The following is a 16,743-nucleotide window of genomic DNA, read 5'->3' as shown; positions in this document are numbered from 1 at the left end:
AAACTTCCATAGACATCTCAAAAATACTGATACTTAATTGTGAGAAGTAGAGCAATATTTCAGGAGTCTTAACACTAGTATTAAAAAATGTGGCCACGTATGGTGGCTCACACCTGTAATCCTGGCACTTTGGGAGGCCAAGGTAGAAAGATCACTTGAGGTCAGGAGTTCAAGACCATGCTGGGCATTACAGTGAGACCCCCATCTCTATTAATTTACTTTAAAAATAATATTAGTAACAACTAATACTTAGCATTTACCATCACTGTTCTAATGGCTTTTTATATATATATGAACTCACTTAAAGAGGCAGTTTTACGGACTAAGTACTTGAGAGGAGGGGAGTGGGTGGGGATATTAAATAAAGCAAGGCACATAGATACTACGTAGGAAAACTAGAAGATGAGCCCAGGCAGTATCACTCCAAGAGGGCTGCTTTACTTAAGAACGTAACAATTAAGAACGGTGTCACCATTGATCATTTAAATAAAAAAATTAAAAAAATAAAACTACCTTCTCAGGGGCCTACTGTGTGTCAAGCACTATGCAAAGCTCTAAGAATGCAAATAAAATAAATAAATAAATAAATAAATAAGGCATAGCCTGCGCCCTCAAGGAGCTGACAATCTAGCAGAGGCAGTGGACTAAAAACTGGGTACAAGATTTCAAATGTGGCTTCTTCTAATATACTATGTACTGAAGTTATTTTTGAGACATACGTAACAACATCTTTAATACTGACATCATTTGGATGAGGCAGTTGTTTCTTTTGTTAACCACATGCTAATAAAGAAAATACCACTATTTTGCATGAAGAACTTTTAGAAAATCAGTAAACAGAAAGCAAGTAAAAGACAACAAACCTTGCCTTTGGATTCCTTACTGTCACTCATGACCCTACTTAAATATTGTGGGAAGGGAATGGTGAGGACTAGACTTATTAGTACTACAGTCAGAATAATCCTTCTTGGGTAGGACCCCTCATGAGTTGAAAGACGTTTAGTATCTCTGACCCTTCCCACTCAATGCCTGCAGTATTTACCATCCTTTAGTCATTGAGAAAACAAAAATGTCCCTATACATTACTGAATATCCTCAAGAGGTAAAATTGCCTATAGTTGAGAACCATGTTCTACATTTCAAATGTCTACTTTTATTTTTGTATTTCGCTTCTGTTGTAATTTTTGTCTTTACTGCTCCAACATGGACTCTACTCCTGTGATTCAGATTTAAACAGAAAACATAAATAAGTAACACCCTCCTAAAAATAGCTGCAAAAACACTGATATGTACACATAAGCCTCTCCTTAGAATCAGGAATACTATGGAGCATCAGTCCCTAACCTTTTGGTACCAGGTACTGGCTTCATAGAAGACAATTTTTCCATGAACAGTGGCAGGGAGGGGAAGGGAATGGTTTTGGGATGATTCAGTCGTGTTACATTTATTGTGCACATTATTTCTGTTATTGTTACATTGTAATATATAATGGAATAATTACATGCTTCATCATAATTTAGAATCAGTGGGAGCCCTGAGCTTATTTTCCTTCAACTGGACAGTCCCATCTAGGGGTGATGGGAGACAGGGACAGATCATCAGGCATTATATTTTCCTAAGGAGCGCACAGCCTAGATCCCTCCCATGTGCAGTTCAAAATAGGGTTCATACTCCTATGAGAATCCACTGCCATTGCTGATGTGAGAGGAAGCAGAGCTCAGGCGGTAATGCGAGCTATGGGGAGTGGCTGTAAATACAGGTGAAGCTTTGCTCACTAGCCTGTTGCTCACTTCCTGCTGTGCGGCCCGGTTCCTAACAGGCCACAGACTGGTACTGGTCCAGGGCCTGGGATTTGGGGACCCCTGCTATAGATGCTTTCTTCATATCAGAAAAAGCAATACTTAGATGACATGCTAGATTTTTAATTAGCAATATCTATTTTAATTAAAGAAGGCCATAAAGAAGAATGCATAACAAAGATAGAAGAATAACTCCCTTGACTTCTGGTCATACCCATTTTTGTTCTAATATGGCCCTTCATTAAGATTTTAAATATTATTTTAAGGAAATATAATGTGTAAGACCATAAGAACTAATCTGGGCTCATTTACTAGTTCAGTCTGTCAACATTTTAATTTTATATGCAAATATTTATTTATTTCAAATGTAAATGTCATATACTTGGTGGTTAATATTGTTAAAAACTGTTAAGATTCCTCTTAATTCTCTGGCAAAATGAAGCAAATCTCTGGGTGGCAACAGATACTCTTTTTTAGCTCTGATCTGACTGAAGTCAGAGAGAAGGTTGTGATCTTACCAATCACATCCTGGACTTTCTCCTAGGGCTCACATCAGATCTAATCATCCTAGGATTTTGGCAGCTTGAAAACTCAAGCAATGATACAGATTCAGGCAAAATCTAGAACATATTGTAGTTATAATCATAAAATACTTTCTATCAAGGAGGGAATCAAAAAGTATGTGTTAGACTTTTAGGTTCTATTTGCTTCTATAATGATTGGCATTACTAAACACATTTAACTATAAAAGAAATAATAGAAATACACTATATGTTAGGTATGCTACTATTTATAAACGCCAGCTGTGGATATCACCATGGTAACAGGAATATAAAATCAAAGCAGTGTTCCATGTTACAATGGAAGCATTATTCATTTAAATAATCTAATATGCTTAAGACAGGCAGAAACAATTTCATAATATTATCATCAGCCCACTCATAAAAGAAGAAAAAGATCAGATGAGTATTCAAAATGGCAGATAGAAACAATGGAATCATTCTGTTGGACAATCATTGGCAGTCACTCTTTTAACTGAGAGAATAAAATGTTTCAAAAATAAATGAGTAAGGGCAGTCATGGTGGCTCATGCCTGTAGTCCTAGCACTTTGGGAGGCAGTGGCAGCTGCATTACTTGAGGTCAGGAGTTTGAGACCAGCCTGGTCAACATGGTGAAACACTGTCTCTACTAAAAATACAAAAATTAGCCAGGCATGGTGGCAGACATCTGTATTTCTAGCTACTTAGGAGGCTGAGGTAAAAATTCACTTGAATCCAGGAGGCAGAGGTTGCGGTGAACCAAGATGGTGCCACTGCACTCTAGCCTGGGAAACAGAGCAAGGCTCCAGCTCTATACTAATTAATTAATTAGTTAATTTAAAAATAAATGAATGAGTAAATGAATGAAAATGCATGAATCAATGACAAAGAATGATTTAAAAAACAGAGGAAGGACATTCAGGTAGAAGAACTCTATGTCAAAATGACCATGTGATATTTGTTTATAACCACTCCTGTAAGAAAAAACTGGATAAAATCTATCAGTTTCACGTTTTGTGTATATATATATTTAGTATTCAGGTTGGAACAAAGTAAAAAATATGCATAAGATTAGATCATTGGCCTAAAGGAATATATGTGCAGGCGTGTGCATTTATTAGTTCACTTAGCAACTATTTACTGACTGTATTTAGGTGCCGGGGAACACAAACACAAGGCATTGACCTTGGCCTTAAGAGTTAACAGTCTAGTAGAAAAGATAGTCATTTAAATAAAATATAACTTTAGTGTAACTCTTGATATAGAGAAGTATATATAAAGCACTATAAGAACATAATGTCATAGCAATATTTTTCCAAATTATTCAAAAAGATCAATGCTTATATATACATAAAAATTTAGGTTTTATTGAAAATTAACTGGTACACATTTAAGAGTATGATAAAGTCACAATCAGCTTCATTGACTATAGGCAGATGAGTAGACATAAAGACATTTAGTTGAAATATAACTCTTCAACTTAAAAACAAATAACTACAAATGGATTAAATGTCTAAAATATCTAACGGCCATAGGAAAGTATAACAAGATTATTGTGAAGTAAACACTGCCGACTGCCTAATAAGCTACTGAAGTGTGACGTCTAGGACAATAATGCTTGAGGATCAATGTAAAAATCTCTCAGCTCCCTTGGCAGAAAGCTCATCAGTGTGCCAGTGAGAATGAAATGTGAATGGTCTTGAGAGCATGTGAAAAGATCAGGGAAAAACACTAGAGTCACCCTGGAACATTCTGCTTCTCATGTTACGTTCCCAGCATTTCCTTTGGATTGTTAGTGCCACTACAGAAAAGATGCTCAAGCTTCAACTTAATTCAATGGAAAGCAGGTTGAAACTGTGACTCTTCCCAAATTCACAAAGGCAAATACTGTTTTCCCCCAAGTGGTAAGGTATACAAAATTCTTGAAAGAATTTCTCTTAAAGCCCAGACCCACCCTCTGACATAGATCACTGAAGATGAAACCCCATTTAGTAAAGAAAATTGAAATGTCTTCACAGTTGAAAAACATTGCCACGTGGAGCACTTGAACTACTTGAGCTGTTGTATCTCAGATACTTTTCTGTCATTCTCTATTATCCAACCATTCAATAAACATTCTTTAAATGCTTATTATGTCCTAGACCTGGGGCTGCAAACTTTTTCTTAAAGGGCCAGTGAATATTTTAGGACAAGATATAAAATTAAGGACATTTTGTAGGTACTTATAAGGTAATTTAAATATATACCACTTAAAATGTAAAAATGATTCTTAGTTTGCAGTAAGAAGGATCACAAATCAATAAAACCAGCATTAATAACATATGTTATTCTCTCAACAATTTAGGTAGGTATTATTCTTCTCATCTTTCAGAAGAGGAAATTAGACTCAGACTAGTCATGTGATTTTTTTGTTTTTGTACATTGTAGAGCCAGTATTCAAACTTACGTCTTCAAGAGAACAGTACATCAATTATTACCAATTCCCCATATGTTGCTCTCTCACATGCATAGTGATGGAATGATTTTTTTTTTTTTTTTTTTTTTTTAGACAGAGTCCCACTCTGTCGCCCAGGCTGGAGTGCAGTGGCATGATCTTTGCTCACCGCAACCTCTGCCTCCCAGGTTCAAGCAATTCTCCTACCTCAGTTTCCTGAGTAGCTGGAATTACAGGCATGCACCACCATGCCCAGCTAATTTCTGTATTTTTAGTAGAGACAGGGTTTTATCATGTTGGTCAGGCTGGTCTCGAACTCCTGACCTCATCATCCAACCACCTTGGCCTCCCAAAATTCTGGGATTACAGGCGTGAGCCACTGCGCCTGACCAAATGAAATGATTTCTACTAACTCAGATTATGGAGTATATCCTAGAATGTGTATTACATAGCATTATTAATTTTAATTAGCATTGGTAATAATATAGTGAACATTTATGACCTCGGTGACCTGACATTCTTCAAGATTCTTAAGTCTTTGATCCCATTTGATCATCACAACACTCAATGGAGAAGCTACCATTATTTTTCTGTTTTACAAAGAAGGAAGCTGAGGAAGTAGGAGGTTATATAACTTGCCTAGCATCCCATGACTATTCTGTCGCAGAACTGGTGCTTTATTCCAGGTCTTCCTCAAGCTCACTCTGTTTTGAGACTCAAGTCTCAAGTCTGGTTTGATTTGAGATTATTCTTTCTTGTTCATCCTTTAGGATTGCAGAGGAATAACTACTTTCCTTTTTTTGTTTCTTATATTTAAGAAATCATATAATTCAAACTATTAATAAAAACTCTATCTGTTGGGATTAGAGAGTGAAGTTATATGTAGTTTTCTGAGTATTAAATTATAAAATGTATTAAAAAACAGTAAGATAAATAATAAAAATCATTTCAGAAAAAAACAAAATTTGAGAGTAGCCATGTTGGTGATGTTAACATATCTTCATATGTAAAATTTTGTAGGTAAAATATCCTAAAGGAACATATTTGGTCAGCAGGGAACATTGGAATGGAGAAAACGCAGGATTTTCTCAAGAGGAAAACTCAGACACGGCTCTAAAAATAAAGTAACTCAAAGAAATGCCTCGTCGAAATTCCAGTACCAAGCATTTCATTACTACAGAGATTGATGAATATAGTGAATATAATCTGATGCCATTACACATTATCATCACTCCACCTGGTGACAATGGCAAATAGGTTTCATGCTACCTGCCAAATCGTAATGAATTACAGTGGAAGATCTTCAGGGCTATATTGAAAAGGCTCTGTAGGCCAAGACTGAATTCAGTGGGGATAAGTATCATGACTGATTAGCCACGTCTGCCCAAGTCAGGAGGAAGGGTGGCACCTATATGCAGACCTTTCACACCACTCAATCCCATTTCTCTGATTCTGAGAGCAAAAAATTTGTGAACCTAATTGGGATTTCATATATCTTTCTGTCCAGGGAATAGCCTTATATCCAAGAGTCTACCTCTCTTGACCACTATATTTCCGGTCTACAAATTAATCAGTTGACATTCTGGTTCATTGATTAGTCTGTTGTGTACTTGGTTATATAAACTTTACTGGGCAGTAACGTCCATTCTCAGTGAGCTGACAAGGTCAATTTTTCTGAGTCAACAACTTTGATGAGCAAACTCAGACTCTGGTAAATTCACAAAGGTACATCTTATGTGACCTCCCGGAAGCCAAACAGAGAGACAGCCTTTCCATGAAGAAAAAAAACTCTAACAGAGACTTCTTCTCGACTTGAACAAAGAATTATTTTTAATCAAGTTCAGTTTCACCATTTCCAACTTTAATAATTTCCTTTCTTAAATATTTCCTTCACAGGTCTGATACTGCCAGTGTTAGATGATGTTTAATTCTACACAAACAGTCTCATCACCTCTCATTATGATGTTTAAAACCAGTGAGAATACCTTGAATAGAATCTAGCTCTCTCTCAATCTCTGCTTATATCAGCTTGTCAACATTATCCTTCTGCCCTGCACAATGACATTTCAATGATGGACTACACATATCATGGTGATCCCATAAGATAAGATTATAATGAAGCTGACAAATTCCAATGCCAGGTGACATCATAGCCATCTTAATGCTGTAGCACAAAGCATTACTCATGTGTTTGTGTGACGCTGGTGTAAACAAACCTACTATGCAGCCAGTTGCATAAAAGTATACCACATATATAATTATGTACAGTACATAATACGTGATAATGACAATAAATGACTATGTTACTGGCTTATGTATTTACTAAACTTTTTATCATGATTTTAGAGTATACTCCTACTTATGAAAAAAAGTTAACTGTAACATAGTTTCAGATAGGTTCTTCAGGAGTATTTTAGAAGAAGGCGCCGCTATCACAGGAGATAACAGCTCCACCTGTGTTACTGCCCCTGGAGACCTTCCAGTGGGAAAAGACGTGGAGGTAGAAGACAGTGATGATGATCCTGACGCTGTGTAGGCCTAGGCTAGAGAGAGAGAGAGAGAGAGAGCATACGTGTGTGTGTGTGCGCGTGCGCACGCATTTTTTCTAAACTCAAATACACTCAGTCATAATCCATTTATGATGGCATCATTTGTTTTTCACATGGTCACACCACTGTAACTAAACCCACGTTTTCTGGTTCTACCTTTCGGACGTTCGCCAACCGATTCATCATCAAGGACTCCTCTCGATCATCATCGTCGTCCAAGTCGAGCATCGGCATGCCAAAGGGGTCAATGATGCTGCAACACCTGGAGCCTTCATCTCTTGGATCAAAGGGGTCCACGATTATGGGCTCAGTTCCTTTTATTTCACAACGACAGAAAGGGCAGCCCTGACCATCCGACTCCTAAACAAATAGAAAATTCATTGATTGGTTCAGAAATGCTAATGTTTTACAACTATAAAAAAGTTGTCCTTCCCAAAAAAAGTTTTTGGGGTAGGGGGTGGGGGAATACTTGTCTTGAAGAGACAGTGGGTGTAAAAGACGGAGCCAACAAAATATATAATAGTCAGTAATTTCTGTTTCCTAAGAAAAAGTAGTATTTTTAAAAGTTTGACTTTCCCAAGAAAAGGAGCCTCTTTATTTTCCTGAATGTTCACTTATAATTCTAATGTCTCAATGCATTAGAGTCCTGAAGAAAACTGGAAATTGAATCATATCTCTCTTTATGAAAAGACAGCAGTACTAAAAGTACATTTTGGTAAAAATTTATAATAAAGCGGTAGTACTGGTGAGAAAAATAAAATTCAAAATCTAGTTTAGAAAAGTTCCTGTGCATCTAACTATGGCTAAATATTTGCTTTAACTGCCTGTGTATTTAAAAATCTTTATCCACAATTAGGAAAATTTAAAATGTATACATTTATATTCAGAAACCATCATCTGTCCTGAAAGCTTGTCATCCTGACACACAGCTGATCTGGAATATAAACTACTCTGTGAGACACTAAGTTCTGCCCCTTATCTTGCTTTTAAACAACATGATGCAAAAAGATTTGTGCAAATACTTTCAGGGTGGAAATGTATTTACTAGTCAATATTGGATATTTTGCTTAAAGTCTCCTATGTTCATTGCTTAAAACTACATTAAAAATTCACAATTTGCAGGGAAGTTAAAAAAGAAACTGTTTTCTTGCCCTACAGATAACATTACTTTCTAGAGAAAAGATGGTATATGATATTGTCCACCCTATTTTTGTTTTTGCATTATACCATGACTTTAGCAATGTGTTATTTAAAAGTAGTAAAAATCATAATATTACTTTAAGGAAGAAATTGAATGAAATAGCACCATTTTAGTGGCGAGACAAGGGATGCAGAGAGTTGACATCTTTAAAATAACTGTTCCATAAGTAATTCAGGACTATCCTATCCACTTGGTTTAATAGGAAATTAGTGATCTACCGGCCCAATAGTGATACTTGGTTCAGGATGGAATACCTCTCTCTCCCTCTCTTCTCATTGAACCACTACCAAGCATCTACTTAGTGGCAGATCTTGTGATAGTTTATTCTTTCTAAGCTGCATTCAGCTTAACAAACTGAACACCTCCTCTGCCAAACAAATTGCCAAAAAAGGAAAAACCTTGGCTTGATTAAGAAAAAAAAAACTGCAACATTCCCTCGTTCATCTGCTTGTACATAATCTAGAAAGGAAACTTGGAATGGTAAAATAGTTGAACTAAGGTGATACAGAGAAATACAGACATATAAATACAGAATCCTTCAAGGTTTACCACCCCACATATTTGAAGTCCAGTGGGCTTCAAAACACACTAAATATTATTTGCACCATCATTTTACAGATAATAAAACCAAGATTTAACTCTTCTATTTTTGATAATCTCCTCATAATATTTTCTAACAGAGGAGTAAATATTTAAGAAAAGCTAAATCTTTCTCTTATATATCTATAGAAAGAATATTAAATTTAAAGTCATATTCAATATGTTATCATCCAGGCAAAACTCCCCTTGTTATAAAAATCAAAAGGGATCCATATTAGGTGCCTATGGAGTATTTTTACAGATCTACATGAAACAATTTCAAAAAGATAGTTTTATATAACAGCAACCTGCGCCAGCCTGTGTTGGTTGTGAAGCTGAGGTGGGAGTTTCGTTTAAAACCAGGAGTTTGAGGGTACAGTGAGCTACGATAGCATGACTGCCCTCACCCTGGGTCAGGGTAAGACTCTGTGTCAAAAAAAAAAAAAAAAAAAAAAAAAGCAAGCAAGATCTGATGGTCCCTGTGTCTTTAACACACGAAGAATGAAAAGCAGTACTTTGAGACCTACATAGGCACTTCATTTACTCATACATTTAAAAAAATTATAGAAAATCTCAGATATACATAAAATTTGAAGGAAATCTGTAATGAATTTCTATGTACCTATCACCTGACTTCAAAAATTATCAATTCATCTCCAATCCAGTTTCATGTATATGCTCTTATTCCTTCCACTCTTATATTGTTTTGAAGTACCTCCTACACATCATATAAATTCATTGGTAAATATTTTAGTATCATAACTAAAAACCAAGAACCTTTAAAAGACCGAATTCCAGTACAGTATCATAACCAAAAATTATTCCACTCAATCTAAATCATGAAAGTCACATTACTTTTTAGCACAATGCATAGAATGTGCAAGACACACTATTAGGCTATACAAGTTTCTCTTTGAGCCTCCAGGGTCAACTCACATATTGCTCTGGTTAAACATAAGCATCCAGTTTATGTGATCTATTTCCTCATAAGAGGTAACTGAAAATATTGAGTTTTGAAGGAGTAGGAGGTGAAAGGCAACAACTGTGTCTTTACAGAACAAGAAAAAACCAAGAACGGTTCATCTAAAATTGAATTTAGATTTTTCTCTATGCTAGTTGAAAGTTTAATGATATACAAATTACTGATGTGTGTTAAGAGTATCTATTATAAGAGTAGATATCACAAAATACATCTTCTCTTCAGCTTTGTTGTTGAGAGTTTATATTACTCATCAGATCAACAAACAGCTGCAATGAACATCAATTTTGATTTGCAAACACAGATCACACTGAATGTGTCTCCAATGCTACTTACTCTAGTATGACTTCATCTATCACACTTTCTAAATGGACTACCATCACATGCAAATTACACCTAGCCATAAAGTCTCAAATGCTACTTCGGTTACTCTAGTTTCTGTCAGGTGGCTGATTAAATACACATGAAGAATGTCTTCAATACAATAATTAAAATAATGTTCCTGTCAATGTACACTTAAGGCAAGATTAAATAATATGTGTTAATGTAGAAGAAAGACCAGTAAATAACTGATTTTCTATTCCCCACCATTCCGTGAATGTTAAGAGGAAGTACTGAGGACTCCGTCTATTCTAAATGACTCAGTAGGTTTCACTTCCTCAAATAAGAAAAACCTCTAAATCAAAGGGTGCAGAAGTTATTAGTGAATACTATACACGGCGGAAACAAAACTCTGTGATTTCTCATAATATCGTTATATAATTCAGACTCACATCTCAACCATTAATACTGTAAGTTAGTGACATTACTTAAAAATATAACTTTAGGTATATTTTTAGAATATATAACATATATTCTATAGGTGTATTTTCAGAATAAAATAACATTGACAAATAGAAAAAAAATGTAAACTTTCATAATACTCCATTCTCCACAAATACTCTGTAAAAATTCAAATGAATATTGTTAGTACCATTTCATGATCATCCTCATCATGTATCAACTGTCTTGCACATTTTGTTTAAATATTGCTAAGACAGACATACTATATCTTAGATACTTTCTCTTAAATGTTTTGCAAGATAGCATTATATATAGTATAATTTATTTGCTTTCAGAATGATTATTAGAGGCACACTCTGACAAAGTCAGTCACTTTACGCCTTCCCACATATATAATACACATCAGGGCTGTAAGGTATACATAGGACCTCCAAAGTCTCATTTTGGAGTGAGTGTATTTTATACTTTTACTGTATCTGTATGCATTTTACTGTATCTGTGTGTATTTTTTTCTTTATCAATAACTTCTAATTTATATTACCTTGCTGTATTTCATGTAGCTATGAGGTTGTCACAAATCTTTTTTTAAATACAGCAATTATAACTGGGAAAATTATATGTAAATAAATGCACTGAGAATAGGTTGGATCCATACCAATAATTTTCAAAGCACAGTATCTCCCACAGAAACTCACTAACTTCTGGCTGAAAGAATGAATGAAAGAATAAAGGATAGTTAATAGTAATCTTAGACAAAATGCCACAGAGCGGGAGAGATCTTTGGTTCTGGTTTATTTCATGATGGACAAAGGAAAAAGACATTGGTGAATCTAGACGCCTCTAGTTTTGATTTGGGAGGCCCATAAAGGCTTCCACAAAGAAGCAGAAAACGAGCACAGACTTTCTGAATTAGGATACTTGAAGCGGATGTCCACCTCTCCCAATTACAGCTGTGAGACACTGGACAATTCACTGCATCTCATTTATAATAAGATAATGCACATTTAGAGACACCGTAAAAATAAAGTGAGATAGATTAGTTTAAAGCTTTATAAAGTGCTGTAAAAATATACAAATTTACAAATTCCAGTTGCCATAATTAATATAAAATAGTTTCACGAATAAATATAATAAGAAAACTGAGGAAACATATCTTAACATTTGAAAAACCTCACGTCTTTATACAAATTCCATTTTGTAATGAAATGAATACAATTTAAAACCTACAGAATTATCAGTGTGCATAGATTAACCACAATTGGAAATATGAGATATCTCCTAAGTACTTTATTAGAAACAATAATAACTAAAATTCTAAGCACTGTTGTAAGCACTCTCTAAATATGAATTCATTTAATCCTATAAGGTAGGTCCAATTATTGTCCCCCATTTCACCAACAGAAAAAATGTTTTACTAGTTTGATGAAGGTCACATAGCAAGCAAAGTTAAGTAGGAAATCACAACAAGGGGGTCTATTTCAAGAGTATAATCATTTCAACACTCTACTACAGGATCCACATTTAGTGGTTTTTCAATCTCAGATTCATAGCCAAAGTTAAAATACAGGTGAAATACAGCCACTTGCTACTACTGATCATTAATACATGTAAAAACTTTAAAACTATTTTGCTCAAATTGCAAATTTAAAAATTTTTAAAAACTGCTACAATCAATCAATGTTCTGTCCACTCTAATTGAAAACATTCAGCTCTTTAACAGGAAGACATAAAATTTATCTGAATAATTACACCATTTCTGGGGATATGTTTTTACATAGTAAAAGCTTTTTGTTTCAAACATTGTTGCTTGAATTCAATTTAAAATTTTAATGCATAAAGTTGGTCTAGAATGAGTGGGTAATTTAGAATGAGTCTACGATCTCAAGACATTTAAAAAATGGTGTCAACTTTAAAAACACCTATGAAAAATCCATGGAGGAGTCAACTGAAAATGTTTCCAAAGTGCCAATTCTGTTACTATCCAGACACTTTACAATACAGCAAGCATCCCTCTAATTTAGTCATTAGGCTTAAGAGTCAAGCACTTACTCTACTAGACTTTCTTTTCTCATATCCATCATTTCCTTTCCTTTTCTAGTGCATTACTCTAGTTCATAATGTCATTATAACATTTTGGGGCAACTCTAGCAGCTTCTATATTACTCCCAACATGAAAGAGAAGCTCCAACATTTAATCACATTTATACAAAAGACACAACAGGTGGTTAAAGACAAAAGTACCAATTTAAAACATTCATAAAGGCAAGTATTATTTTCTATTTGTAGTACTAAAGTTATAAAATTTCACTGAGGCTAGAAATTTGATGACTGGTTGCCTTTGAAGGAAGATAGAGTAAAATATTTCTCTTTTTAAAAATTATTATGATTTTATGAGGCAGAATCTTGCTCTGTTTCCCAGACTGGGATGCAGGGCCGTGATCTCGGCTCACTGCAACCTCCACCTCTGGGATTCAAATCATTCATCTGCACTTTCAGCCTTCCAAGCTGCTGGGATTACAGGCGCCTACCAACATGCCCAGCTATTTGGTATTTTTAGTAGAGACAGGGTTTGCCATGTGGGCAAGGCTGGTCTTCAACTGCTGACCTGAGGTGATCCATCCACGCTGGCCTCCCAAAGTGCTGGGATTACAGATGCGAGCAACCATGCCTGGCCAAAGATTATTTCTTACTGCCTTAAATGTGATCATTTGAGCTTCTCTCCTCTCTCACACAACTATATACTTTTCCTCAGCAACACTCTCTACCTATGGAAAACCTATAAATCTCTTTAATAATATTTCATATTAAAATCAGAATTTATTGATTTTTTTGGTGAATTACTGTTTTGAATACTCTGATACCTTTCCTTTAAATTATATCAAACAACATGCAGGAAGAATAACCACAGGAAAATTAATTTTACATTTAATTGAATTAAAGTCCTTGGCAGTAATTCAAAACATAGCCGAATATCCAACTGACAAAGATATCCATTTTTCATTTTGGAAGGAAGATGTAAAGAACACAGTTTAGAGTTTGTTCCATTCAGGAGCTCAAAAGCTATTTTCTTTTTTTTTTTTATTATAATTCAAGTTCTGGAATACATGTGCAGAATGTACAGGTTACTTGTGCAGGTTAGGTATTCAGGTATACACGTGCCACGGTGGTTTGCTGCACCCATCAACCCATCATCTACGTTAGGTATTTCTCCTAATGCTATCCCTCCCCTAGGCCTCCACCCCATGACAGGCCCTGGTGTGTGATCTTCCCCTCCCTGCGTCCATGTGCTCTCACTGTTTGACTCCCACTCATGAATGAGAACACGCGGTGTTTGGTTTTTTGTTCCTTTGTCAGTTTGCTGAGAAAGATGGTTTCCAGCTTCAACCATGTTCCTGCAAAGAACATGAACTCATCCTTTCTTATGGTTGCACAGTATTCCATGGTGTATACGTGCCATATTTTCTTTATCCAAGTCTATAGCTGATGGGCATCTGGATTGGTTCCAACCAAGTCTTTGCTATCGTGAAGACTGCTGCAATAAACATACGTGTGCATGTATCTTTAAAGTATAATGACTTATAGTCCTTTGGGTATATACCCAGTAGTGGGATTGCTGGGTCAAATGGAATTTCTATTCTAGATTCTTGAGAAATCGCCACACTGTCTTCCACAATGGTCGAACTAACTTACACTCCCACCAACAGTGTAAAAGCATTTCTATTTCTCCACATCCTCTCCAGCATCTGTTGTTTCCTGACTTCTTAATGATTGCCATTCTAACTTGCATGAGAGGGTATCTCACGGTGGTTTTGATTTGCATTTCTCTAATGACTAGTGATTATGAGCTTTTTTCATGTTTGTTGCCCGCACAAATGTCTTCTTTTGAGAAGTGTCTGTTCATATCTTTCACCCACTTTTTGATGGGGTTGTTTGTTTCTTGTAAATTTGTTTAAGTTCCTTGTAGATTCTGGGTATTAGCCCTTTGTCAGGTCGATAGATCGCAAAAATTTTCTCCCATTCTATAGGTTACCTGTCCATTCTGATGATAGTTTCTTTTGCTGTGCAGAAGCTCTTTAGTTTAATTAGGTCCCATTTGCCAATTCTGGCTTTTGTTGCCATTGATTTTGGTGTTTTAGTCATGAAGTCTTTGCTCATGCCTATGTCCTAAATGGTATTGCCCAGGTTTTCTTCTATGGTTTTTATGGTTTTAGGTCTTACGCTTAAGTCTTAATCCATCTTGAGTTAATTTTTGTATAAGCTGTAAGGAAGGGGTCCAGTTTTAGTTTTCTGCTGTGGCTAGCCAGTTTTCACAACACCATTTATTAAACAGGGAATTGTTTCCCCATTGTATGTTTTTGTCAGGTTTTTCCAAGACCAGATAGTTATAGATGTATGGTGTTATTTCAGAGGTTTCTGTTCTCTTCCATTGGTCTACACATCTGTTTTGTTACCAGTGCCATGCTGTTTTGGTTACTGTAGCCTTGTAGTATAGTTTGAAGTTAGATAGTGTGATGCCTCCAGCTTTGTTCTTTTTGCTTAGGATTGTCTCCACTATATGGGCTCTTTTTTTGGCTCCATATGAAATTTAAAGTAGTTTTTTTCTAAGTCTGTGAAGAAAGTCAACAGTAGTTTGATGGGGATATCACTGAATCTATAAATTACTTTGGGTAGTATGGCCATTATTACGATATTGATTCTTCCTATCCATGAGCATGGAACGTTTTTCCATTTGTTTGTGTCCTCTCTGTTTGCAGATGACATGATTGTATATTTAAAATACCCCATCATCTCAGCCCAAAATTTCCTTAAGCTGATAAGCAACTTCGGCAAAGTCTCAGGATACAAAATCAATGTGCAAAAATCACAAGCATTCCTATACACCAATAATAGAGAGCCAAATCATGAGTGAACTCCCATTTACAACTGCTACAAAGAGAATAAATACCTAGAAATACAACTTACAAGGGATGTGAAGGACATCTACAAGGACAGCTACAAAACAAAAGCCATTTTCTAGATTCCTGAAATAAGCACAGAATGAAAACAATTCTTTAACTTTTAATCTTAGGATAATGCTGCAGATTCACTGCTGTATAATATACTACCTCACAAGGGAAGATGTGCAGAAGTTCAGGCTTGAGAAGATAAATATTTTGTTAATATCCCATTAAAACGTGGACATGGAAGACAACTCCCCAAGTTTTATTACCAAGGACAGCACAGAAACGTTGTACATAGAGTAATATTACTTCAAAAAATGTCTCTAGAAAGGTGATTATTCATCTTATTTAGTATTCTGTGCAAACTCTGCTTGCTTATTCAATTTATTAAATAACACAGATGTTTCAGAAAGGGTAAAAAGCATCTGACACCTCTTCAGAGGCATGACTAATTGGCCATCATGACAGCAATTAAAGAGTAACCACTGGCAGCCTGTAACAACTAACTGACACAGCTACTATGTATTTCTTAAGTTTTCTGTTAACTATATAAAATTTAAGTCTCTAATGAATTTCAATTAAACCAAAGTAGGGCATCAGATAGAAAGAAAAGTTGGTGAAGAATGATTTGCTAAAAATGCACACTGCTGAGCATAGTATGATTTATGGTCAGGGTTTAATACTTCCTATTGGATTCTAACTGATTTATCATAGCTTCTTGGCAGACGTGCAGCCTTTAAGCCTTTAAAATCATTTTCAGATCAGCATGCCCAACCAAAGCAGTAGAAAGTAACAAAAAATGTCTAGTAGCCGTAATTAAATTTGAAGAATAACAGGATGCTTACTTTGAGTAAGTATTAACACCATGCTCCTCAATAGGACTTTCAGATTTAATTTTAACTTCCTGGGGCTATGGATTGTGTCTCAGAGTTCTTAGTT

At 35.5% G+C, this 16,743-nt stretch overlaps 1 protein-coding gene across 10 annotated transcripts in view; it reads right to left on the bottom strand.

The window, feature by feature from the left end:
* The window catches only part of CBLB (Cbl proto-oncogene B), a 261,652-nt gene that overhangs the window by 104,636 nt on the left and 140,273 nt on the right, over positions 1 to 16,743 (bottom strand). For all 10 annotated transcript variants that reach the window (XM_032299212.1, XM_032299211.1, XM_032299213.1 and 7 more), the window contains one exon: positions 7,479 to 7,682. In XM_032299212.1, coding sequence (XP_032155103.1) covers positions 7,479 to 7,682 — 204 coding nt within the window. The remainder of the gene's footprint in view (positions 1 to 7,478; positions 7,683 to 16,743) is intronic.

The sequence above is a fragment of the Sapajus apella genome, unplaced genomic scaffold, assembly GCF_009761245.1.
Source record: "Sapajus apella isolate SASKATOON/1434 unplaced genomic scaffold, GSC_monkey_1.0 scaffold40, whole genome shotgun sequence".
Lineage (NCBI taxonomy): Eukaryota > Metazoa > Chordata > Mammalia > Primates > Cebidae > Sapajus > Sapajus apella.
The sequence above is the reverse complement of the archived record's forward strand: the minus strand, read 5'-3'. Positions and strand labels throughout refer to the sequence as shown.